The 27,336-nt window shown below is 34.3% G+C and overlaps 1 protein-coding gene across 1 annotated transcript in view; it reads left to right on the top strand.

Moving 5' to 3' along the window:
* LMO7 (LIM domain 7) overlaps nucleotides 1-27,336 on the top strand; it is a 67,041-nt gene that overhangs the window by 5,749 nt on the left and 33,956 nt on the right. The window contains exons 3-12 of the mRNA XM_044670586.1: nucleotides 191-490; nucleotides 829-1,029; nucleotides 2,978-3,697; nucleotides 4,867-4,896; nucleotides 9,888-10,005; nucleotides 11,796-11,938; nucleotides 13,663-14,113; nucleotides 14,751-15,053; nucleotides 24,958-25,075; nucleotides 26,288-26,449. Coding sequence (XP_044526521.1) covers nucleotides 191-490; nucleotides 829-1,029; nucleotides 2,978-3,697; nucleotides 4,867-4,896; nucleotides 9,888-10,005; nucleotides 11,796-11,938; nucleotides 13,663-14,113; nucleotides 14,751-15,053; nucleotides 24,958-25,075; nucleotides 26,288-26,449 — 2,546 coding nt within the window. The remainder of the gene's footprint in view (nucleotides 1-190; nucleotides 491-828; nucleotides 1,030-2,977; nucleotides 3,698-4,866; nucleotides 4,897-9,887; nucleotides 10,006-11,795; nucleotides 11,939-13,662; nucleotides 14,114-14,750; nucleotides 15,054-24,957; nucleotides 25,076-26,287; nucleotides 26,450-27,336) is intronic.

Genomic DNA, 27,336 nt, shown 5'->3' with positions numbered 1-27,336 from the left:
AATTATTCAGTGATAGTGATAAAATGCATCTATAATGCCTTAACTTTGTTTTAGGGACTGCAGTGATGAAAGTGAGAACTAATTTGCTTCATTCACAGTGGTGTGAACTTTGAGCCAAAAAGCATGCCTTTTGTGTACTTGTTGTCAAATTGCTTATAAAGTATCTTAACTGGTTGGATGTTTTGAACAGTAAACAGAGGAGGAACTGGGACTCTAAAATGGAAAACAGGCTAACAATAAAAGAAACTTCAAACTCCTCTAGCTATTTGGAGGAGGAGGAGGAAGAAGAGGAAGAAGATGAAAAAACAATGGGAATGCCAAACATTGTAAAAGATGATCTTTATGTGCGCAAGCTAAGCCCCATAGTGCCCACTGCAGGGAGTGACTTTGATAAGTTTCTCCCCAAATGTTGGACTCCAGAAGATCTGAATTGGAAAAGAATTAAAAAGACATCTTACAAGCCATGGTATAAGGAGTTTCAGGGATTCAGGTTTGTCTTCATGCATGTCTCTGTGGAGCTTATATACTTAAACTTGGTTAATTTACTTTTATGTACTTCTCTGTACTCAACAAAGATATGGGGTGGGAGACAAGTTGCTTCATACACTTTCTTGCCAGGTTAAGTCAACAGTTTAATCCTTTGAGGTTGTTTTGGGAGATAGAGGTGCGAAAAGAAGTATATATTCAACAAATTTAAGAGATGCCTGGATCCTGAAAAAAAAATTCTCTTTTATAAACCATTATGGCTATTTTCAGTAGTCCTATTTTTTCTGTCTCTTCCTTCTTATTTTTCTTTTCCCTCCCCTTTCCTATATCATTGAACAATAGAAAGAATTCAGACTCAGAAGATGAAAATTCAGTGTGTGAACAAAACCCTGCCATTTCTAGTCTGGCATGGAGAACAGGGCGAGGTTCAGATGGCAATTGCCAGAGACGTTCAATCTTAATGGACCTTGCTACCAAACAAGCCCCACATTCATGGAACAAAAATATGGAAAGGAGATTCAGTGGTGCTTCTGATAGACCAAGGTTGATATGATTGCATGAGCCTGACTCATCTGAAGAGTGAACTTAGATCATATATCTACTTGCTTCTGCAGCTGTACTAACAAAATATGACATTCTTGTTTTTACTGTACTGAAGCATGAGCCGCCATTTCTTGAATGCACTCAATATATAAAATATAGTAAAATATGGCTTTTGGCAAACTTGTTCTCTTGATATTTTTATATATTAAAAAAACAACCTGAAACTTCAGTTTAAACTCTTTTAAAAATAGAGAGCAAAATACCTATGACATAGCAATTTTATTTGCATTTTAAAATACAAATATTTAGAAACTTGTATAGTTTTATAGTTGCATGCATATACATTGGAGACAAAGTATTCTGCTAAGCTTTTCAAGTCATTAAAAAAATCAGGTCCAAGTATTTCCTCTTTTTTTTTTTTTTAAATTGAGAAACCTTCTTCTCTGATCCATATCTGGAATTTTATGACTATAAGGAAAACCCTGTGCGCGAATTTCTTCCACCAACACAGATCAGGAATTTATTTTTAACTCATAAATTCTTAAAGCACTGAGAGATTAAAATATTTGCCAGTGGCACAAACCCAGTATATGTCAGAGGCAGAAATTGAATCTGGGTCTTCATGTTTCTAAGACAAGCCTTTTATCTACTATGTTAGACAATATTTCTATTATAATCTGAAAATCTGTAGAAATTATCAATGGTTAATTTTATAATCTCTTTTCTATTCTTATGACCGGAAGTTTTTAATTCTGTGTTTTTCTTATAATTATGTATTAGGTAATATGGGAGCAAATATAGTCTAAAAAACCCCTTACTTTCTGTCTTAGTAACAACTATAAGGGAAGGGCAAGAGCTAGGCAACCGAGGATTTTTTGACTTGCCCAGGGTCACACAGCTGAGAAGTCTTTCAGGTCAGATTTAACTCAAGTCCTCCTTGACTCCAGTCCTGGTAATTTATCCATTATGCTACCTAGATACCCCAGTACATATACTTTTGATTTAAAATCTTTCCCCTAAAATACGGCCTTAGAAGATATATCATCATTATTATTTTATACTTAGAGAGGAAATAAAAGGATTTATAAATAAAAAGAGTATTAAATCTGGCCTCAGACACTTCCCAGCTGTGTGACCCTGGGCAAGTCACTTGACCCCCATTGCCTACCCTTACCACTATTCTGCCCAGGAGCCAATACACAGTATTGACTCCAAGACAGAAGGTAAGGGTTTAAAAAAAAGAGTATTGGCAGAAAAAGAGTATGGGCTTGATGGGAGAAAAAAGAAGGAAGAGAAATAACAGTTCATTGTTTCTGCCACTGTATTTTTAAAAAATGTTCGCAGGCTATAATATGCCTTTTAGATTAAATATATATTTCCTAAATATACTAGTTCCTCACTGTCATTCTTCTCTCATATTACATTAATTTAGGAAAGTGGCACAGTTAAAACAAATCATATAGGAGCTTAGGTTCATGACCCTGCACCTTGCTACCTTATGTGACTTTTGGCAAGTTGCTATGCCCTAGATACCTTGTCTAGAAAGTAGGACATTGGAGCAGACCCTCTGAGATCTCTTCCAGCTGTAGATTTAGGATTTTCTTTGGTTGGTGTAGTCATTGGGTATGAAGACAATATTTGATAAACTAAACCATGTATAAGCCTTGCTTCTCTACAGAGAAATCATCTTAGTCTCTTCCTTTGACACTTCTGATTTCCTTCATTGGGCTCTTTTTAGTTAGTTGAATTGGTTTTCCGTATTTTTTACATAGTATTGTGCAAAAGCAAAGGCATGATATGGTAGGTTCCCCAGCCCCCAGATGTAGTAATCTCTGCCTAAGCACATAAAAAACATTTATATAGAAGTACTGTTTAGTTTGTCTCTAATTTAGTTGCCTTTTAAAATAGCTTCTAAGATTCTACCTTCCTTTTCTTTTATATGCTTCAGTCAGTTTTTATTACTTCAGGCCTTACAAACATATTCTGATGACATCTTGTCTTCTGAAACAAAGACCAAAATTGATCCCACATCTGGCCCAAGGATCATAACATGCCGAAGGAATGTCTTTTATGCCCCAGGCTACAGAAGAGATGATGCTGAAAATGTCGTATTAGATCCTGACTTAGAAAATGATGATTACTTTGTTAGAAAGACTGGGGCTTTCCATGCGAATCCTGCTGTTCTCCAGGCTTTTGAAGATTTTAGAAGATTCTCTGTCCCAGATGATTTCATAGAGCGAGATATAATCCTGCAACAAAGAGAAGGTGAACCTGTGCTTCCGGATCTAGAAAAAGATGACATGATTGTTCGCAGAATTCCAACACAGAAGAAAGATGTGCCTTTATCAGGAGCCCCAGATAAATACCATCCAGTCCCCTTTCCAGAACCTTGGACTCTCCCACCAGAAATCCAAGCCAGATTTCTCTGTGTACTTGAAAGGACATCCTCATCAAAAGAAAAAATTAATAGCTGTAGAGTCTTAGTTCCATCTTCTTGTCAAAAGAAGGATGATATGTTGACTCGTAAGATTGAGTCCTGGAAACTAGGGACAACGATACCACCCATCAGTTTTACTCCTGGTCCATGCAGTGAAGAGGACTTAAAAAAATGGGAGGCTATTCGAGCAGCCAGCAAAGTTAGGCACAAGAAACGACAGATGGTTGAGAGGTCAGAGTGTGTTTCTGCAAGAATTGTTCATTTAGCTGATTGTCCTGTCTAATTCTTGTGAAAGAGGGCAACATTATGTGTTGCTAAACCATGCATGCCATGTGCAAATTTGAGACATTTAGTTTCATTTTGTTTTGATAAAATTATTCTTGTCTGGGAGAAAAAAAGTGCAATACCATATTTACACCTTTCTCCCCCTTTAAAATTATAATATAATTTCATTCCTTAAATTCATTTGCTCAGGTCCTGTTAAACTATATTCTATTCAGGTCCTATATTCTAAACTCCAAAAATTGTGAAAGTTGCTCATTACCTTAAGAAAAAACACAATTCTACATTATAACCTGAGATTCCATTGGAAATAACAGCTATTTTTATAAGTGCTTATTAATTATTGATGTTGAGGCATTTGGTAAACATTCTGGATATATTTGTTTGAAATTATATGTTAGAAAACATGAGGGTATATATGATTTTTATTTAAAATCTTTTCCCTAGAATATGGTATTGCAAATTTTGTTTCTCATGCTTTTAATTTTGTCTCAGATTTTCTTGAATTTTTGTTATTTGAAAAATTTTTGCTTTTGATTTGAAGCTTAACAAGGTTAAATGCAAACTTTGATGAATGTGAAACTGCATGAATTTCATTAGTCCTCAGCTACTGAAATTCTTAGTGTTATCTGAAGTTCTTGTATTATAACTATGGTCATTTTTGAAATGGTGGAGTCTGCATTTATGTGTTAAGTGGTTTGTATTTTTGGTGTATGTTCACTTGATTAGATGCATTAGAGTTGGACAAATCAGATCAGATTTATTTGGATTAAGTTGGTTAATTAGAATGTACCTCATTTGTATGTAATATTCTAAGGATCTAAATATGAGAAGCTATTTATTATTTGTTTCTAAAAGAGATGTTTGCTAATTTAGATATAATTCAAAAGACCTAAAAGATTTTGCCTAAATTTCATCAGGTTTTGAGAATGTTATTTAAATAAAGTTGACTAAGTATACTATGATATGAGTAAATATACAAATAAACCTCTCTTATCTTTTAATATTTGTCCATCTCTAGTTACAATAATTTGTGCATAAAATGTTGAACATGCAAAAACGAACTTAACCAGAAAAAAATAATGCCACTTTTAACTTTTGGTTTTCTGGTTTCTTAGACTCTTTCAAAAGATTTCTGATGAGAATGGGTAAGTTTTATGGGAAACGGGAAAATTTTCCCACCACCTCGGTCCTTTTCTATTACTTATAACTGATGGTGCATGTTTATTAAGGCCTGTACTAAACTGGAGTGCTGTGTGCCATGCATGAGGCTTTAAAATGTTATATGTGGCAAAATTTAAATTTTAGGAAATTCTGGAGTTAAGTTTTGAGTCATTTTCTAGTTTCTAAAGCATTACAATGGAGAGAATAATGGACATTTAAAAGTCAGTTCCTGACTTTTCTCCCAAATTATTTGAAGAAAGGAGATGGATAAAAGAGGAGAAAATAATTAATCAGAATGCAAACAGGTCGAATAGTATTTTCGAATAGGCAATGTGTGTGTGTGTGCAAAATATATTATTAAGATCCAAATTATAGTTTCTTTTCTAAAAGAAATGTTATGCCTGAACAAGGAATGCCAATATTTCTTAGTTTGTCTCAAGTCTTCTTGAGGTTAGATTACCTTTAAGGGCATTATTATTAATTTAAAAAGTGGTTACTTCCTTTGGCCTATAGCTTGGATGGTAATACTTCTGTCAGTAGTACATGAACTTGGAGCTCATTTTCTTATAATGATGATGATCAAACATTAATTTCTGATAGTAATTACTAGTGACATCGATTCACTTACACTGTTCCAGTCTCCCTTGTGGCCAATCACAGGAAATTTCAATAGAATTTAAGGGTAGACTCCATTCTTTACTGTAGCTTGGAACTTTGAAAGAATGAAGGTAATAACTAATTATTAGATATATTAAATAGCAATTTAGCAACAAAATAAATTTAATAAAACTATGATTTGAAAAAACAAAATATTCTTTAGACTTTTTTCTTCCATTATTACTATAAATCTGAATTGAGTTACTGATAACAAACTAATTCACATAATTCACAAACACACAATACCAGATAGTTATATTTAACTATATAAATAATCTCATTGGCATGCCTTCTTAACCAAAGAAATATTTGAGTAATTTTTGGTCTTTTATATAAAATATTTTCTAAAAATGTTACATTTTTTACATTTTTCTTTTGCTATGATCTGAGTTTTTTAGGGTTTCAGGAATCTTACATCTTCTGAAAGTTTATTTATTTCAGGTAAATTGAAAGCTATAGAAAATAACTAAAAAGTTAATGTTTCATAAATTAACATACAGTTCCTGGGTATGAAAGGTAAAAATGAGACTTTGGACATTCCCATGCTAGGCAAGAACTTAACAGTTACCAGCTTTAAAAAATTTCTGGGAAATTACTTTTTTATACCTCATTGAAAATATAAGAAATTCCATGATTCATATAAAATATCTTATTTTCACAATTCACTGAGGCATTATCTAACTTCTTTCAAGAAAATGCCTGAAGCTTAACCCACTTAGAATATTTTCTTTCAAAATTGTTTGAAATATAAGAGAAACCTTAAAAACATAAATTTCAGATATGCTAGTAAGGGATAGCTAGCCCACTCTATCTAAGTGGATAGAGTTTTGGGTCTGGAGTGAGGAAAATCATTCTTTCTGAGTTCAAATCTGGCCTCAGACACTTACTAGCTGTGTGATCCTGGGCAAGTCACTTAACCTTGTTTGCCTCAGTTTCCTCATTTGTAAAATGAGCTGTAGGAGGAAGCTGGACACTATCGAAATGACTGAACAACAGATGCTAGCAAAGTTATTTTTTAATGTGAACAACAGTTAAGATATACAAATGTATAAATATTTGTGGTTATTTTAATGGCTACACTTGCTAGTCTTTAGATTTGGCCCAAGTGCCTGAATAGAGCCAAGGCTGAAATTGAGAAATATGAATGCTACATACAATTCATTACATTTATCTGTAGTTATACTTAGTAGTATTAATTGTTTCCATAGTTTGTAGTTCAGGATTCTGCCACTGATAGTAATTTTTAAAAATGCCCTTCAGTGCAACACAACATCAGAACTTTTGCTGGAATAAAAGCAAGACACCCAGTAAATTGAGACTTCTGAATGATGAATGTCTTAGCAGAAAATGGAGAGTAAATATAGTGAAGTATGAATGTCTTAGTAGAGAACCCATGTATTAAAAATTTGTCTGTCTAAAAGATTTCAGAAAAAAATGATTACAGAATCACATAAGTTCTTATGGTAGTTTTATTATAATTAAGAACTCTTGTCTATTATAACTTATAGATTATAAATAGAAATTAGATGTGGTTTTGGCTTTTCATGTAGAGCTTGCTTTAATATATGTATATGTTGCTTGTGTATTTTTCTGTGCATAATGTTTTTAATGAAGCTTGTAATACTTCAGAGCCCAGTAGTGCTCATCATTCTGTCTTGCTGCAAGGCAAGGTAACCACTTATGGAAATGCCATTAATATGGTCTTTTTGGCAGGAGCTATGTTAAAGGGAAAGAAATGTATTATATCTCTTTAAGTCTTAGCGTTGTAATTTCTGGCTTGCTTTTGTTGAGCTGTTAACATTTGTCAATTTTTTGGCTTGTCTAACAGGATGCGTTGTGTGTGGGAGGTATTTCATATGTGCATGCTTTTATGTTGCATGGATTTTGGTGTGGTTTTATGAAATCTAAAAACTGATACTTGATGGTTGTTGGCAGAAGTCTCTTTTGATCAAATTTTGATATAAGGGTTTAAGGTTGTACAATAGCAATTTTATAACACATGATGAAACCATAGAATCTATTGCCAATATCAATAAAGAACAAAAACTAGTTGAAAGTAGAGTTTTAATCAAAGATAATCAACATACACACACACACACACACACACTTATTTATTTATTTATATCCCACTAATGTATTTTTAGCTAGAAGATTTTGCTGGTCTTAATAAGCACAAGACAAAGGTACAAGACAACATTGGCCCCCTCAAAAAAAGAAATTAAATAGGTCTGAGCTGTATCTGGAGCGATTGAAGCATGGATGGGCAGCTTTCCCATTTATAGGAATTTTAGATTCATCTTCTGGTCTTGTGGTTCTAGAGATTGGAATCCAAATCTTACCATTGAAAATTCTTCATCCCTTTTCCTGATTTCTCTTTATAATAATTACAGAGCCACTGCAGTATTTGGCAAGCTTTATTGACATCTGTCCAAGTGAATCCCAAAGTTGGCTCTCAAGAATGTAGTGAGAGGCCTGAAGTGAGGTACTATTTAAAATTCAGAACCACACATGTGGCCTATTTCATCCATGGCTGACTCAGGTTAAAGGAGTGGATTCCCCAATTGGTGGTGTGAAGTTCATTCAGTTTGTTGTAAAGGGCTGATGTAGAGAATTTCTGACAATGTATTTTAGTTCATTTGTTCCTTTTTAAAGTTCCTTACTTCTTACAGTTCTGAATTTATGAATTTCATGAAATTTTATTTAGAAATTAACTTGAGTGCTGCAGTTCAGTATATTTAACTGTAGCTATAATTAGTAACATTAATGTTTTCCATAGTTTGCATTTCAAGATTCTACTACTGATGGTAATTTTCAAAAAATTCCCTCAATGCAACACAATATCAGAGTTTTTACAGGAATAAAAGTAAGACAGCCTGTAAATCGAGACTTCTGAACAATAAGCATCTTAACAGATAATGGAGAATAAACACAGTGAAAGTATATGGAATTTTATTTAGAAATAACACATTTATAGCTAATTAAAAGATCACCATTATCCATTTCCTTAGAGAACTTGGTATTTGGATTATTTTGAATGGAGATCTAAGAGGAGAAAGTAGATAAATATGTTATGGGAGAGGAAGAAATTAAGATTTTCTAGGATGCCCAAGTTCAAAAATCTGTTCCATTTTATTAATATTCGCCTCTTTCTGTGGCCTAAAGCTTTATTACATAGATTTCCTTTCCTGTTCCAGTGCATTTACTGTTTTGTCAAGTCAGGTGTCACTGACTTCCTTCTTGTTCCTAAAACAAGACCTTCCCATCTTCCTGCTCTGGGCATTTTCACTGGCTGATCCCCATGCCTAGAAATCTCTCCCTCATTTCTGGATTCCTTAGCTTATTTTAAACACCAGCTAAAATTCTACCTCCTACAAGCCTCTTGTGACACCATTCTTCTCTCTGGCCCCTTAATTCTAGTATTTTCCTTCTATTGATTATTTTCAATTTATCCTATATATGATCTGTTTTTGTGTAGTTTGCATATTTTCTCCATGCTTATAATATATAATCTCTGTGATTAGGGACTGTGTTTTGCTTGTTTTAGTATCCCCAGAACTGACTAAAGTGAGCAAAAACAAAAGTACAAAATAGAGTATGATAAATTTCAAAGGGGGAGCACAAAAGTATTATGGGAATTTAGAGTTAGAGAAAAATCACTCGTTTCAGAGAAGATTCAGTTGTTACAGAAAACAAGTGTGTCGAAGTTCATGTGGTGGTCAATCATGTTAAAAACTTTTGAATGGTCAAAGGTTAAGAAAAAGGAATTAAAAAATATCAATGAGGTCCATGGGCAAATCATTTTCAGGAGAGTATTGAGAGTGATCATAAAGAATAGCTTATGTTTCCCCCCCAGAATCCTGTAAATTTTGAGGAAATAATCAGATAATAATTTTAAATATTCCTGTGATTAGAATGTGAGACCAAGCCTTAAAAAATAACTGAGGATAGGGGAATCAAAGAGATGTAGTTATGATATTCTTGTAACTATATTTAATACTTCCACTTAAAACATTTTAGCCTAGTTACATAAATAATTTGGTCACTGACATTTTGAATGTTGAACTCTATAGGCTTAACCATTTTCAGTGTGAACTCAGCACTTTTTTGCAACATATTTTTATTTAGTATTAAGCTTTAGTTTCCTGTTTTTAGGAAAACAGCATCAACCCTCATGTAATAATAACATAAAATTATAAAGTCTGAAAGTATTACAATAGAAATTTAGATGGAATCCCCAGGTACATGTCCAGTCTTGATTTCTTTTACCTTATATTTCATAGTGTGTAAGTTTTAGTAACCCCAGACCTTTCTGTTATAGGAGTAAATCCTTGAGTGATATCACAGCAGAGGATGTACATAGCTTGCGCCAACTGCGCTATGAAGAAATGCAGAAAATAAAATCACAACTGCAAGAACAAGACCAGCAATGGCAGGATGTAAGTACTTATTCCTCAAAGTTGGGGAAGGGGATGCTATGGATATTTGCATTTCTATGACACTGAAAATTCTTTTCCTACACACTTTTCTAAAATCAATCTGTGGTCAACTAATCATAACCTTTCTTTGCATCACAATCTTGTCTCATGGTGGGTTTACTGATACTTCTCAGGATTGTTAGATTTTTTTTGGCTCTATATATCAATATTAATTATGAGTATGCTTCTCTTCTTCCATGATATTCTCAGAGTTCCAGTTTCCTTAAGTTTAGGAGTGTATTTATGTGTGTATATGTTGAGGAGGGGTTCACAAAATCAGAAGGGACAAAGACCTGAGCAGTAAAATAAAAATTTAAAAAGTTTTGAAATTCAAAGAAATTCCAGCTGTCAGCAGTTGTACAAATATTTTGCCTCAATTCTGGGGGGATGCAGTTTAGATCCCTAAAAGAATATCTGAGAACTCAAGGATTTAGAGGAATGCCAATGGGTAACAATAGATGGAATATTTGAACATAGCAAAACTTAGGGGCTTTCAAGTTCAATATTAGGCTGCAAAGAATGGATAGACTGGTCAAAAGCCATAGAAAATAAATCCTTCAGCTGTGGAAGTGTCTGCATTTTCTGTGCTGATTTTAAACACTACCTATTCTATAACTTTTAAGTCCTCTGTTTCATTGAGGACAAAAAGTTTCACAATGAAAAAACAGTGACTTGGCTTCACTTTCTCTAAATATATAGTCAATTATCAGCATGGAGGCTAGATAAGAAGTGGCATGATACAGAATATACCTATAAAGTTTTGAGCCAAATTAAAACTCAGCTGTACTTCACTAAATGGCTACTGATGTATCCCATTTTCTTCTTATTTAAAAAATGGAGATATTTGATTCTGATGTGCCACTGGCAGTTTGAGGTCAATGACTGGAATAATTACTTGGCTTTAGAGTATACATAGACCTCATGTTGAGTGCCTTTCTCTACTGGAGACTGAGTTGATTGTGAGATGGGGTGTGTGTCTCAGTTTGAAATGAGGGACTTGACCAAGGCTTGTTTTTTGCCCTTATTCAGCATGGGCAACCTCTAGGAGATATCATTTGTTGAATCCTCTTCAGATTATTTGAATTCCCTGGAGCAATTCTAAAGCTAAACCAGCCTCTTGGGACCACTAAGGATCAAACTGGAAAAATGTCTTGTGGCTGATAGGTTAGAATGGCCCTCCATTCTTGGGGACTATATATATTAGGCTGTCATAAGGCCCTTTAGGACACTGCCCTATTTGTTTTTCCCCTGTATTATTACCTTCTTAAGAGTAATACATTGTCACTCAATTATTAAAATCACACTATTAATTGGGTTTAACATTAAAACATTTCACTGGATTAAATGTTATTAAAATGTTAAATGAAAATGAAGTCTAAAAGTTCAGTGTTGTTTCTGACCCATTATCTAATTTATAAGCATTTCGTATTCTTTGTGAAATGGACAGAAGATAAATCAGTAATCTAGAAAACAAAAATGGGATCTAGTTATTAGGTCAAATTTGGGAGGGACAGAGGAAGGAGGACACACACACACACACACACACACACACACACACACACACATACAGACGCACGAGATCAAGCCTCGGTATAGAAACACTAGCTATATAAAGGAAAATTAGGGCACCTTAGCATCTAATTTGAGTAAATAGTTTCAGTTGTGTAATTGGATACTCTGGTACTCTCTAGCTGCTAGACAGAAGTGTATAGAAACTCAGGTATACTTGTGCTAATGTGATTTTGTGTTAGGACCTAGCAAAATGGAAAAATCGTCGAAAAAGTTATACTTCAGATCTGCAAAAGAAAAAGGAAGAGAGGGAAGAAATTGAAAAGCAGTCTCTTGAGAGATCTGAGAGGAGCTCAAAAACGTTTAGAGAAATTCTTCAGGACAGGTAAGAAACCTGGATTGCATTTCAAATTTTAAATCTCCCAAATTTGAGCAGGTAAGACTTAACCTGCATTTCAGTAGTTGCATTTCATAGAAGTCATGTTAGAAATGGATGTTTTCTTTTCTTTTCTCTCCTTTGTCCTCCCCCACCTTTGCACCCCTCAACTGGTCCCAGCTTGACATAGCTTTTGTTTAGGAACCATTGACTGGCATGTTAATCATTTGTAAACCTGAAATGTAGTGGAAATATTCAGGATTTTGTTCTAAGTGAAAAACAAACAAGAAGCATGCATAGGATGTTCTAAACAGTGGTACGGCCTTATAAGAGCATTTTATGTTTAAAATAGGTATGAATTTTAATTGATATATTCTTTTTGCCATTTAATATTAAGAATGAGCTGATGACAACTGCTAATATGAAATATGTGTGCTTTTCCTTTGTAAACTAATTTTACAAATTCTGTTAAAATATCTTATATGGGCATATCTGATGAAATGCACTTTTGATATTCCTTTCAGTTTGAATAATGCCAAATTTTTTCCTGAAAAAAAGACATTATAAACTGAACTATGACTTTGTATTGCAAAAGATCATTGAAAAGGACATGTGAACTTTTCCTCTAAGCAAGCACTATATGAAACCCTATGATTTTCCTTGCCAAAGAGAAAGCAAATATGCTTTAAGAATAAAGTATAAAAGGAAATAGGCTAGTGAAATTCAACAACACTCTCTTTGTGCTGTGGAAGCCAGCTATAACCGTAGCTTCATTCTTTTCATTGGTATAGGCTGCACATGAAGGTTGTATCCTTGTATACACAGCATTTTATATTCCAATTAACCCCTTTATGAATGTAAAAGACAAATGTGAATCAATCATTTTTAGTAGTTTTAGAGTTGCCTGAAATTAGATATTGAGGATAACAGAAAGTTCTTTAAAACTCCATGTAGTTCTTTCCTTGGTGTTTTTCATTCACAAAGAGTAAAAATTTATAAAAAGAACTCCACATTTTCTTTGCTTAATATGTTTTTAGTCAATTTGATGTGTTAACATCAAATTATATATTATATTATTTATATTGTAAGTACATATATATACCCATATGCTCATATATACATATATAACACAAATATGTATGTAATAGTTTAAAAAGAGAACTTTTATCATAATTCCTCAATATCTTTAGTACAGTTTCCTTCCTTTTAGATGGATGGGGTGGGTAAATTGTTGGATCTCTAGGAAATAAAATTGAACGAAGCTATTGGGAGGCTTACCAGCAGCTTAAAAGTACACATAGCTATTAGTCACTTTTGTCTTGAGTCCTGAAAAGAAAATTATAAGCTCTTTCCCTCTTTTTCCATCTCTTTTCTTTTCTTAATTGTTAATTATTGTTTGTTTACTGTCTATTTTAGGTGTTAGCTATCTGATTAAGAATTGTGACTTTACTCTTTATGACAGTGCTCTGTTGTACTTTCACCAGTTTTATAGTGTTATTGGAAAGAGCTTGGGTCTTAAGGGTTAAAAGGGTTGGGTTTTAGTACTGACACCTATACTTGTTAGCCATGTGACCCTGAGCCAGACTCTTGACCTCCCTTACTCTTATGTACTTCATCTTTAATAAGAGGATACTACTTGCACTGCCTCCCTCACAGAATTGTTGTGAGGGAAAATGCCTTTTGTTAACCTAAAGTCAAGATATAAATGTGAAGTGGTATTCTTCTCCTTTAAGGGAAACCAGAAACCAAGAAACCAACAGTCATCAGCAGAAAACAGTTGATCCTGAGAGCATGTATTCATCTAACAATGAGGTATTCAATGAAAAAAAAGTATTTCCTGCAGGGTCTTTGACAAGAGAGGGTTACCAGAATGAGAGAAGAGAGAAGGAAGTGACTTATGGTACAGAGAGTGATAAAGAAGATTCTTCAACTCTTGCAAAGATGGAGGACTATAAAACAGCTGAAATTCAGGTTCCTTCTCAAAGCCTGACAGAGAAACAGAGCTCAGTCTCAGCTTTGTCTTCTAACCATTCACTGAGTACACAAATGGGACCTGCTCGGGTTTCAGCATCTCTCCCCAGAAGTTACCAGAAAACTGATACATCTAGGTTAACATCGGTGGTTACGCCAAGACCTTTTGGTTCTCAGTCAAGAGGGATCTCATCGCTTCCCAGATCCTATACGGTAAAAAATCCTCTGGGTTCTTCGTTAGTCTTTCTTGAATAATAAAATGTTAGGGTATTTGTGCAAAAATTTTAAATTACCTGTAATTGATTTCTATAGAAGAGCCAAACCAAGTAAAACAGTTTTATATTGAGATTTAACTGAAATTAAGTATTTAAAATAGAAATGTACTATAAATGGTAAGGATGAAGAACTTACTGGACTTAGGCATCTTTGAAAGCGGACTGAAGCATTTTTGAGCAGGTTTGTACAGAACAGTGCCTAAGAGGAATAAAATAACTTTAAAACTTTTGAATATGAATATCCTGGGATTTTGGGGCATAGATCTTAATGATTACTATGAACTTGTTTTGGAAGATTAGATTAAAATGCTTTTCCTAAAATTTTCCACATGTTTTTGACAGATAGCACTAAATAGGTCATTGTTATTTGTATGTATTTGCTTATGTATTGTCTCTGAGAGGGTAAACAGGAACAAATGTATTGGGGGGAACCTTTGTGCAAAATCATTTTAACTAAGCTGATGAACATTTTAGAGATTTCTTAACATTTTAGAAGATAAAATATAATAATAAGGAAATGGGAGGGAAAAAACAAATCTAATGACTGTCAAAATGGTGTGATTCTCTCAATTTAGATGGATGATGCTTGGAAGTACAATGGGGATGTAGAAATCACTAAAAGAATTTCAGAAAGTTCAAGTGGCTCTTTCTCAAAATCAGATGACAGCCAGCTTTACTCAAGTTCAACCTTCAAAAATGTTGAAGAAGCAAGAGAAAGTGAGAAGACAATGTCATCTTCTACATCCTTGTATTTGCCCGTTTCCCAAGAACGTGATGCTTTTCCTAAATCAGAACAATCTTTAATATCAGACCCTTTGCCAGTTTCTGAGTCTTTAGAAGGGAGAACCTCTTCATCACCGGAACCTTCAAGTACAAAGGTGAGTTTGGATAGTCTGTAATTATCCTTAGCAATTCAGAAATACTAAGATAGTATGGGAAACTCCGTAATGAAAATCTGGAAGTCCCCATAGTTAGATCATTAGTAGTGCTCATTCAGAGAATGGTGACATATATGATCTTTAGTGAGTATTGGAGAGAAGTAACCTTTGAAAATACTAGTCATACTTTAGAAGCACAGAGATGCATGGACTAATTATCTCCATTGTTTACTCTGCTCTTTGTTTCAATTGCTTTTTAGTCCTTTTCTAAATGTGGTGACTTGGATCAGTAGGTTAGTGGATCATAGTGGAGTTTCTTGCAACAACTTTAAAGTATATTTGGGTTAATGCAACCTCTTCTTCATGAAGGGAACTTGAAAGCTATGGGTTCAGGGATCTCAGGGATATTGGGAAACATTTTATGGTGCACAATAGCCTTTCCCCCCCTATTTTGTTTATTTCTCCTCAATTGGATTATTTGGCAGAACTTTGCTCTACTGTTTATAATGCTTTCTTTAATGAGAATGAAAATCTAGACTAAGTTGTGAAAATAAGAATTGTTTGCATTAACAAATTTAATTCCCAAATAACCAATAAATCATAAACAAAATTAACACCTATGCTGATAGGCATTTATAATCCCCCCCTCCCAATGTACCATATTGGAGAATTTGTGAGATTTTTAGGTAATGAACTCTCAATATTAAGTAATAAATAGATATTGAATAAAAAGCCTTTTTAGCTGCTTTCTGTCACCTTCCACTTCTGCCTTTTTCCTCTTCCTCTTCCTCACTCGGTCTTTCTCCTTTCCTTTTCTTCCTCTCTCTGTCTCTTCATCTTTCCCTTCTTCTCTCTTCCTCTGACTCTCTTCCTCTTGTTTTGTCTTCTTCCTCTCCTGCCCCTCTCTTTCTCCCTCTTTACCTTTCCCTCCTCCTCTGTGCCTCTTTCCTTCCCTTCCTTATTCCTTTCCCCTCTCTCTCTCTCTCTCTCTCTCTCTCTCTCTCTCTCTCTCCTCTCTTTTATTCTTTCTCCATCTCTACATTTTTCTTCTTTCCCTTGTCTCTATCTCTCTTTTTCTCTTCTCCTCCCTTTTTTTCTCTCTCTTCTCACACACAAAGAAAATCAGCAACCAACAAAATCACATTGCTGTAATTTGATAACTTCACTGACATTTAGCATTAAGCAGTACTTTGTAGTTCTTTGGATTTGACTTTTTGCATGTGTGCTGGTTTTTTTTTTTTAATTTAGGATAGGAAAAAGAACATTAAACACTAAACCCTAGCCTAGAATTCACTGATGAGGGAGATTACTTAAAATAATTCTAAGTAGTTTATATCTCTATATAAAATAATCCTAGCTTTTTTTTTTGTAAGCCACTATTGAAAACTTCAGATTGTTAAAATCACAAAGCATGGTTTATTTTATTACATTGTTTTAAAAAATGGAAAATATTTTACTAGGGCCATGGAACTCTTGACTGGTGGGAAAGAAAAATTCCAGAATCTTGGGAAAACAAGTTAGAGGTTGAAACACAAAAATGAAAGTGAAAGACCTTTGATTTATGTGGCCACTAGTGATTGCCCTTATCTCTAACCTGTTTGGTTTCCAGTATTTGTTATTTAAGTATTGCTTCATAGGAATGTTGTACCTGTCTTAAGAATGGCAACAGATGAGATGACCTTGAAGGCTGGAAAGACAATAGGTGGGGGGAGAGTGTATTCTGGATTTTAGAGATTTTAGGAGTTTTAACTATCCAGTAAGGGTTTCTTGAAATAGATAGCCACAAAACAAAATAATTTTCATTAGTGGAACCAAAGGAAGTATCTATAAATTATTTTGTGTGCTTATTTTTTGTATATTTATATGTGTGTTAATATTGCAGATATGAGGAATCATCTATTTTTTGATATTAGGTGCTTGGCATTGTGCTTGGTGGTCTTCGGAATTAAATGTGAGAAATATATGAGACATGGTCATTGCCTTTAAGGAGTTGTCAGTCTAAGTGGAAAGATTAGGTATATAAACACAAGGAATGAAACAGAACCACACAAAGCAGCCTATTATCAGTTGATCAAGAACCATTTATTAAGTTCATACTATGTATCAGGTGCTGTGACAAGTACAGTAAAGAGAAATGAAATGAGCCCTTCCTTTAAGGAAATTACATTCTGATGAGGGAAACCATGTATAAAATATAAGCAGTTCAGACAAAGTACCTATGAGCTTACTTTAGAGAGAAAGCCACCAACAGCTGGCAGGACTGCAAAAGACCTCTTACCAAAGTTAGGAGGTGAGCTGATTATGTTGCTCAGCATGTAAGTAGAGGGATTCAGTGAAGAGTGAGATTGATAGAAATTTGAATTTTCCGAAGAGTTTCATGGAAATGAGAGGATTTGAACTGGAAATTCTTTGAAAAATATATAGGCTTTCTAGTACCAGGGAAGAGAATAGAAAGTATTTCAGGTAGGGGAAATGTAATACTGGAATGAAGAAGACAATCAGTACAGTATGTGTTAGGGATATTAAGAAAATGGGCTTGCTTAAAAGAGTCCTGTTGGTGGTATCCATTCATGGAATATCTGGTGGTTGCTGAAAGTGGTATGTTAGGAAGAAAAATGTATAGTCATTTGAATGATTGATTTGGAAGTAGGAAGACAAAAAAGGATTATATTAGTGTTGTCCCAAGGATAGAATGTTAAATTTCATTACACACACACACACACATGCATATGTGTATGTGTATATGTGTTTATACTCTACAGAAACATAAGCAATCTGAGACAACGTGAGGGATCTGATACTATAATTTTATTTTCAAGATATTGAGAGAGGCAGCTTGATAGCACACTCTATAGAGTGCAAGATCTGTCAAATCTGGCCGTAGACATTTCCTAGCAGTGTGACCCTGGGCAAGTTACTTAACTGTACTGCCTAGACCTTATTGCTCTTCTGCCTTAGAATTAATATTTTAGATTAACCTTAAGACAGAAGGTAAGGGTTTAAAAAAAGATAATGATATTACAGCTTTGAAGAAATTGAAGGACTTGGGGCAAAGGACACATAATAAGTAGGAAAACTGAGATTTGAACCCAAATCTTCTGACTCCAAATCCAGCACTTTCTATTATAATCTGATGGAAGTACTTAATAAATGCATATTGAATTGAATGGGGTACCCAATATGGATGTATCTTATTTTCTGTTGTCACTTGTGAGATTAGTCTTCTTGGTGAGTTGAGGTAGGTGGTACAGTGAATGGAATCAGAAAATCATGACTTCAAATCAAGTCCTAGATACAAGCTGGGTGACCTTGGGCAAGTCACTTAACCTCTTCCTGCCTCAGTTTCCTTAGCTTTAAAATAAGGATAATGATAGCACCAACTTCCCAGGGTTGTTGTGAGGATCAAATGAGATATTTGTAAATGCTTAGCACAGTGCCTGGTATATAGGAAGTACTCAGTAAATGTTTATTTTTTTCCCTTTCTTCAGAAATTCTGTAAGAAAGTAAAGATGGAAAGGAGAGGGTATAGGAAGGAACTTCTGCCCTATTTACTGTTCATTGTTGCTGGTGACCAAAACCCTTACAAGCACTTAATTATGGATCAAGAAATTAACTCAGATTGTGGTCTGTTCTCTAATAGTCCCAGAGAAGGAGATGAAACTCTTGCTAAAAATAGCAAGTGGTACATGGGCCGATGGGGACATGATTAGGGATGTAGACTCTAAATGATCACCCTAGTGCAAATATCAATAATATGGAAATAGGTCTTGATCAATGACACATGTAAAACCCAATGGAATTGCATTTTGGCTATGGGAGGGGGATGTGAGGAGGGAAGGGAAAGAACATGAATCATGTAACCATGGAAATATTTTCTTAATAAAAAAATGAAAAAAAATAACAAGTGGTAGAATCGAAGGGTTTAAATATTACCCATCACCACCCTCATCCTCTCCTTCACTGTCATGGTTCACCCACCATGCCTCTTTATGTATATAAGTTAATTCATTTTACTTCTTTCTATTTCTCTTGGTGCAGTCTACTTTTTCCACCCTAGATTTTTTTTTGCATATCATCCGTAACAATTTACTGCAACATCCTCTGTCTGTGTTCTTCTAACTACTATGATAATGATCACAATTTTTAAGAGTTACAGATATCCATGTAGGAATATGAATAATTTGATCATATTGAAGCCCTTAAATATTTTTCTTTTTCTTATTTACCTTTTTATGCTTCTCTTGAATTTTCTATTTGGACATCAAATTTTCTGTTTGTCTGGATTTTCTTCAGGAATGCTCGGAAATCTTCTATTTCCTTAAATATAGAAATATAGTTAGTTTTGATGGGTAAGTAATTCTTGGTTGTAAACTAAGTGCCTTTGTTTTCTGGAATATCATATTCCAAGCCTTCTGGGCCTTCATTGTGGAAGCTGCTAGTTCCTGTGTAATCCCGACTGGGGTTCCATGATATTTGAATTATTTCTTTCTGGTTCCTTACAGTATTTTCTTCTTTGTCTGGGAGCTCCTGAATATAATATTTCTGGGAGTTGTCATTTGGGCATTTATTGCAGGAGATGATCTGTGGATTCTCTCAATTTCTATTTTATCCTTTTGTCCAACAATATCAGGGGTGATAGTTTCTTGTAATATGAGGTATAGACCTTTTTGGGGGGATTCATGACTTTTTTGTAGTCCAATAATTCTTAAATTGTCTCTACTGGAGTTATTTTCTAGGTCAGTAGTTTTTCAATGAGGTATTTCATATTTTCTTCTATTTTTTTCATTCTTTTGATTTTCTTTTATTGTTTCTGTGAAGTCTTTTTCTGTGAATATCTTGTGAAGTCATTAGTTTCTATTTGCTCAATTCTAATGTTTAAAGATTCAATTTCTTCCATGACCTTTTGATTCTTCTTTTCATGAAGTTCTTTTCTTCATTGGATTTTTTTGCTTCTTTTTCCAGTTGCACAATTTTGCTTTTTAAGCTATTATTTTCTTTTTCCTTTACTTTAATTTCTTTTTCCCATTTTTCTTTGACCTATCTCATTTGCTTTTTCAATTCCTCTTTGTGCTTTCAGAGCCCAAGACCAATTCCTGCTTTTCTTTGAAATTTTGCATGTGGTTACTTAGATCTCACCATCCCCTGTTATTTCTGTGCTTTACTCTTTGTCACCATTAAACTATACTAAGGATAGGTGTTTCTTTTGCTACTTGCTCATTTTTCAGCAATTTTTTTTTGGCCATTGGACTGGGAATTTTGAAAGCTGCTGATTCTGTTTTCTCTGCTGATGGCTTACAGATCTTAGCAATGGGTGCTATTTTACCCTTGGGCTAAGGGTAGTACCACAGTGAAAGACTTGAAAGGAACTAGAATTTTGGACTTTTGGGCCTCACTATGGGCTGGTACCAGGTTCTGGGACTTCAAGGAGTGGTTCTGGGGTCTGGGGTTCTCTGTTGCTGGTGGTCTAGGCAGGGTCCTGGGATCCAGAGTTTGGCCTATATCCAGGATAAGGACCTGGTGCAGTAGGTGGGAGGTGGTTGGCCAACACTTCTCTGCATGCTGTTTTGATTCTGGTCCCCTGTATCCCATGTAAATCAATTCTGTCTCCGTACCTTTCAAGTTGTGTTCCATGGGAGAGCTGCCTTACTCCACCTTGCTGTTGGTTTTTGACTTCTGTTGTTTTGGGGTGCTTTTTAAAGATTGGTTTGGAAGGAATGTGAAAATGGTTTCAGCTTTTGCTCCTATTAAGCTGCCATCTTGCTGTTGCCCCCCTGAACTCAGTAGGATGGAAAGGAAACAAGTGAGTAAGTCTCTTGGAATTGGGTGTCAGGCTGGAAACAAGAAGTGCATCTAAGGTTTATACTTGAGTAAGACCTGAGTTCAAATCCACTTGTTGAGACTAATATAATAAGTCTGTGATTCTGGGCAAGTTAANGGTCAAACAGCTGGGACATGTCTGAGGCTAGATTGGGACCCTGGACCCCCTATCTCTAGGCCTGGCACTCAATCCCCTAAGCCACCTAGATGCCCCCTGTAGTTTCCTTTTCCACTACTTGCAATAATCAGTTATGGAATGCTTAGAATATAAGATCTTAAATGGGTTTGAGAATTCATTTAGTCCTGCCTCCTCATTTTAGAGATGAACAAAATCTCAGAAAAGAACTGGTTGGTATTCTGACATGAAAATTAACATGCTAATTTATTGTTACACTAAAATACCATTGAGATAGTAATGGGATGAAAAGGTATGTTTTTGAAATCTCTCAAGGTTGAGCATACTGAAAAATATAACTGTAAAGCATTTGTGAAATATATATTTTCTTATCCCTAATATCTAGATCATTTAATTTCATATAAGTTGGCATTTGGCTTATTACATATTCTTCAGGTAGCAAAGAAGAACCTAAAGCTTCTAGTATTAATCAATTCTTATTTAAAAAAAAATCAGCCAAAAACACATTCATCTATTTTATACACCTTTATAACAGACACATAAAATAAAGCACCCTAACTGCTGACCACTTGTGCCAGAGGTGTTGGAGAGTAGGAATATGAAATTTAGATAAAACATGAAACCTCTGTAAATGTAGAACAGCATAGAAGGAATATGTCCTAGTTATTTAAATAATAGTTTAAAATCCCCAAATAATTATTTGGGTGAATATTACACTACCTTCTCCTTCCCTTTTTCTAAAAAAAATATACACACCACAACAACTAGAATCTAATTTTTTTCACTTTGTTTAAGCTTACACATATTTTAAAATCAAACTTGTTTTTAATATTGCAAAAGGTTAGGCAGGTGAATAGCTTTCTAAGTAATAAGCAATGTAGAAATGCACAAGACAAACTTTGCTTTCGTATAATAGCCTTTTGTGGCCAAGTATTCACCAACTAAATGTTTAATCAGACCCAAGAACTGAATTTATGGTCATTATTTCAGAGCTGTCCTTTATCATATTTTCAGACATAAGCCAACTCAGTTTGTTATGCTGAATTGTTTTAAATATAAAATGATTTGCTTTTGATCTGTATTTGTAGCCCAAATTAACACTTCTATGGCTGCCAAAGGCTTAGGATGGACAAGGCTTAGCTGCCAGGATACTTGACTAAGTACTTCAGAATACAGATTTTCAAGAGCATTAGTAAAACCTAAGCTTTACAAATAATAAAAATTTAAAAGACTAACAGAAAAAAATTTTCAAGTGGGCCAAGAAGAAGATTGAGAGGTGAAAGTACTCAATTCTGAAAATCAAGATTTATAAAACAGCATTAGCATCTCTTCTGTTTTTTTTATCCTACTGTAAAAGAGAAAGTTAACAATTGAAATAAAGTACTCTGTTTTAGTTCTTATCCTCTTCCTTCATCCTTCACCTTCTCACCTCTTAAACTGGTAACTAAGAACTTTAGCTTTTCCCATTCTTTGATCAAAGGCAAAAAATAATCAAGCAATGATTTTTCTTCTCAAGAAACTTTTAAGGAAATACCTAGTGTTTTATATTTGTTTTTAAGGGGGAGAGAAAGCATTAACCTTTTCTGATTCTTGTAATGAGCAATTTATGCCTTTACAGAATAGAATTTTAGAGCTGAGTCGTCCAATCTATTTCATTTTATAATTAGGAAACTCAAATCCAGAAAGGGCAAAATAACTTGATAAAAGTTGTGTAAGCTCGTAGGTGATAGAACTCAAACTAGATTCCAGATCTCTTGACCCCTCTCTACCTCCAATCAATTTTTCTTTCCATTATAATTCATGAAACTTTATAATTTTTAATAACAATGATATAACAATAATAGCTAAGAATTATACAACATATTAAAGCTTGCTAAATATCGTACATATATTATCCTATTTGATTACAACTCTGTGAGGTAGGTAATATTATTATTCCCACTTTACAGATGTAGAACTGAGACTAAGAGCACCTTTATGAGTTGCCCAATTTCACACTGCTGAAAAATATCTGAATCAGGACTTGAACCTATGTCTTCCTGACTCCAAGATCAGAACTCAGTCCATTATAATAACTGCCTGTCAGTAGCTGTTATCTGTCTTCTTCACTATCTCTGTTAAAGGATTTTCACTCTTTTTCATTAAAAATTTCCAATAGAAATTTCACAACTCTCAGCTAATGGCAGTCCATCAGCACATAATCCATCTGGTCAGGAAATTCTTTGTGTCTTTCCCATATTCTTCCTGATGTGGGTTAAGCCCATTCCTTTTCATCTTCTCTTTTGTGTAAATGGATATTGGCCACTAACCACCATCTACAAAATATCCTTTCATGTTTTTTAAAACTGGTTATTAAATCCCACCTCCCCTTTCCCCCCTCTTCCCTCCATCTTCTTTTCTCCTGGCTAAATAACCTTAATTAGAATGTTGAAAATCAAACCTACCATTTAATTCTTTGGCTTTATATAGCATTGAATTCTGTAGTTTTGTTGGCTTTTTAATTCTTGTTTCATTGGTAACAGTGGTAAAGATAGAAAGAAATCAATATTTACTGACTGTTCATTTTCTTTGACTTATTAATTTCAGTATGTGATCTTTTGACATTACGGAATGGTACTGATGAGAAATCTCCCTTCTTAGTAGAATGTTATTAGTCTTCAGCCTTATAAATGTGATTGTTATGATTATTTTTAATAACAATCCACATTTATATAAGACTTTTACAAAGTACCTACCTACCTCTCAGGTGACCTGTTGGTAACTAACATAATAATAAAATTTCTTAATTTTACATAAATGGAAATTGAGCATAGGTCTTAAATGATTTTCCTAAGGTTATATAGCTAATGAGTGATAACATGAAAGTTCTAACTCAAAATCCAGCATGCTTTCTCTATACCAAATCCATCTGTAGTAAGGAGTGATCAAGGGATTCTTTGCTATGCTGGGTGCCCTAGTGCCTGTGTTGAGGCTAAAAGACATGGACCTTTGTTATAGTAGACCATTTCCTATAGAATTAGACATGTACAATGGGCTCCCTGATGGAGGGACATCATGAATAACTCTAAATATCTTTGCTTCCTTTACTCAAAATATGTATTTTTTTAAACTCTGATCTTCCATCTTAGAGTCAATACTATGAACTGGTTTCAAGGCAGAAGAGTGTTAAAGGCTAGGCAATGGGGGTTAAGTGTCTTGCCTAGGGTCACACAGCTAGGAAGTATCTGAGGCCAGATTTGAACCCAGGAAGTGAGCCACCTAGCTGCCCCTCAAACTGTGTTTGCAAAGATCCCTTTTAGAAAATGAAACTTTTTGAAGTTGATCACAGTAAATTTTTATTAGATGAGAGAAATAACATTATTTTCTTTGATGTATTGAGGATACTGTTGGGAACAAATGCATAAATTCTCTCCAAAATGCATGTGCCATGTTAGAGGAGTATATCATTAATTTGCATCACCTCCTTCCAAATAATTTATACTACTTTGTAAATACTATTCCAGTGTACCTGAATATATCTGATGTAGAGTACCCTATTGGGAAATTTAGGCAGACAGTATTGTCACTTATAAAAGGCTATTCTTGGTCTAGATTTTAACAACCAAACTAATGAATTTAGGTGGACAATTGGATTTAGGCAAAAAGCAAAGTATTTAATCACTCTGTCAGTGAAGATTTATGGGTATTGGGAGATATCTCTCTTTTATTATTTTTTAATATAAATAGAAATAAACTGTTATCTGAACCGGATATATATCTATGATAATGAACAAACAAGAAAATTTTACCTAGTTTGTGGAAGAAAAAGAAAATTAATTTCCCAGTTATTTTCTCCCAAGATAATTAAAGTGTATAGTATTCTGTAAGCCTCCTTACTTACTTAGTGGATGGACTTTCCTCATGTAGATGCCAGATGACACTTGATCTCATCGTGTCACATTTCATTTTCAGGATCAGTTCAGTGATATGAGAATCATTATGATCCACAGCCCTGGAAATAGTGATGCTGACTTTGGGTTTACTGTAAGATGGGATTTTCCTGGAATCATCGTGCAATCAGTTGAAGCAGGTAAATTTTCAGTTTAGCCTTACTGTGAACTTTATTCTTAGGTAGTGTTTACAGTGGGTGTAAACAAAGCTATCGAAATGAATGAGTTTCAGAGAAGAAGAGAGAATGAACATGAAAATGTACAAACATGAAGGGAAAAGACAGTATTCTCTTGCTCTCTGAATGTCTTGATTTTCAGAATTGAGTACTTTCACCTCTCAATCTTCTTCTTGGCCCACTTGAAAATTTTTTTTCTGTTAGTCTTTTAAATTTTTATTATTTGTAAAGCTTAGGTTTTACTAATGCTTTTGAAAATCTGTATTCTGAAGTACTTAGAAAAGAACATTTTAAATCTCAGGAAGTATTTTTGCCAACTAAAATCCATGTTACTCCACCTACGTATATTTTAAATTATATAACTTGTAGTTACTTGGAATAAGTGTAGTGTAATTAATATGGTACCTACCACAAGTACCTGAGAATTCTCCAAAAAAAGGATGACTTCTTCTCTACCTCCCTTTGCCTAGTGGTGCATCTGGAGCTGTTTAGCTGGAATAGGGGAGGACCTTTAAACAATTTTGCCTGAATTCTAAACTAACTCTCATTAGGTTTGAATGAAGTTGATTATATGTATTCTTGGGAAGGACTGGGGTAAAAGGGGAACAGATTTATTGGTCCAGTGCACATTGGTAAAAAATATTGATGTAGTCTTTTAATTTTTAAAAGTAATTTTAAATGGGAGACAATAACTTCAATTATTGGAGAACAGTACTCTTAAGTGCATATGTTTAATCTTTTCTAGTTCTGATATGATTTTGGCATTAGGGCTTGAAACCCAGCCTTGCATAGTATAAAATTTTTCGTATTCAGAGATGACTTTTAAAAGTTATTATAATCTACAGTTTTTTAATTTAGGGGAATTTTTTTCATGGACTAGATAAGGTGTTTTTAGTCATTACAGTTTTAAATAAAAATATCTACTAAAAAGGAATACCCTATATTGTCCTATACCATAGTTCACACCAAAGTTTTTGTTTTATTTTTTTTTTTGATTCGTTGAAAGACTTTCTATTTTGTCTATGTGTTTGGGTTTACATGATTCTTCCTGAGCAATGATTAATGTAAACTAGCACAATTGTTGTACTTTTTTTCTTCTTTCTGAAATGAATATGCTGACTCTCACCAAAATGCTGATCATTCAAGTTGATGTTAAATTTATTTTGGAATTTATAGGTAGCCCTGCAGCATTGTCTCAGCTACAGGTAGATGATGAAATTATTGCTGTTAACAACACCAAGTTTTCAAATAAGGACACAGATAAGTGGGAGGAGATCATGGCTAATGCACGAGAAACTGGAAACCTAGTTGTGGATGTCAGGCGTTATGGAAAAAATGGTGGGTTATTTGTTATGTGGAATATGTGCATATGTGTGTGTGTGTGTGTGTGTGTGTGTGTGTGTTTGTTCTTTGGTTGAGGGTCTTGACTTACTGCAGTAACATTCTCACAAAAGGCTGCTTTATGGTAATGTGAAAGAATTTGAATGTTGTCTTTATTGTGCTGTTTGTAAACCTCTTCAACTAGCAAATATACTGAAACTTATATCTAAGCCCTAGTTGAGACATTCTCTGCTAAATTCTTGAATTGAAAGGCTTTGCATTTGTGCTTGAAGTTTGCCAATAATTACTTATCGGATGTTGAATATGGCATTTGTCATTGTTTTACATATTCTGGTTTTCGGTCTATAAAGGAAAACAGAGTTGATTGTGTTCCTATTCTTGATTCTTGAGAAATATATGAGTAAAGGGAAGATAGGTGGCTCATTGGATAGAGTGCCAGAACTGGAGGCAGGAGGACCTATGTTCAGACACTCCTAGTTGGGTGACCCTGGACAAATCCTTACCACTCTTCTGCCTTGGAACCAATATTCGTAGCCATTCTAAGAGTGAATATGAGTTTAGAAAAAATAGGTGACTTTTTTGATACTTTTTGTAACTAATAATAATTCAATGGATATATGATCTATCTAGGTAGTCACTCTCTCTAGTAATGCATAGAGGCATAGACCAATTCATCTACCCCTTCTCATCAAGTAGGACTTATTATGCTTAGTCCTTTTGCATATTCTTCATAGGAATTTCCAAATTCTAGAGCCATTCTTGTAATCTTTTTACATTATTTAGGAACCAGTGCAGATCTTTATAGTAGTTAGTAGTAGTAGTAGTAGTAGTAGTAGTAGTAGTAGTAGTAGTAGTAGTAGTGGTGGTGGTGGTGGTGGTGGTGG

Source organism: Gracilinanus agilis, chromosome 3, assembly GCF_016433145.1.
Source record: "Gracilinanus agilis isolate LMUSP501 chromosome 3, AgileGrace, whole genome shotgun sequence".
Taxonomy (NCBI): Eukaryota; Metazoa; Chordata; class Mammalia; order Didelphimorphia; family Didelphidae; genus Gracilinanus; species Gracilinanus agilis.
This window is presented reverse-complemented; position numbering and strand designations above follow the sequence as displayed.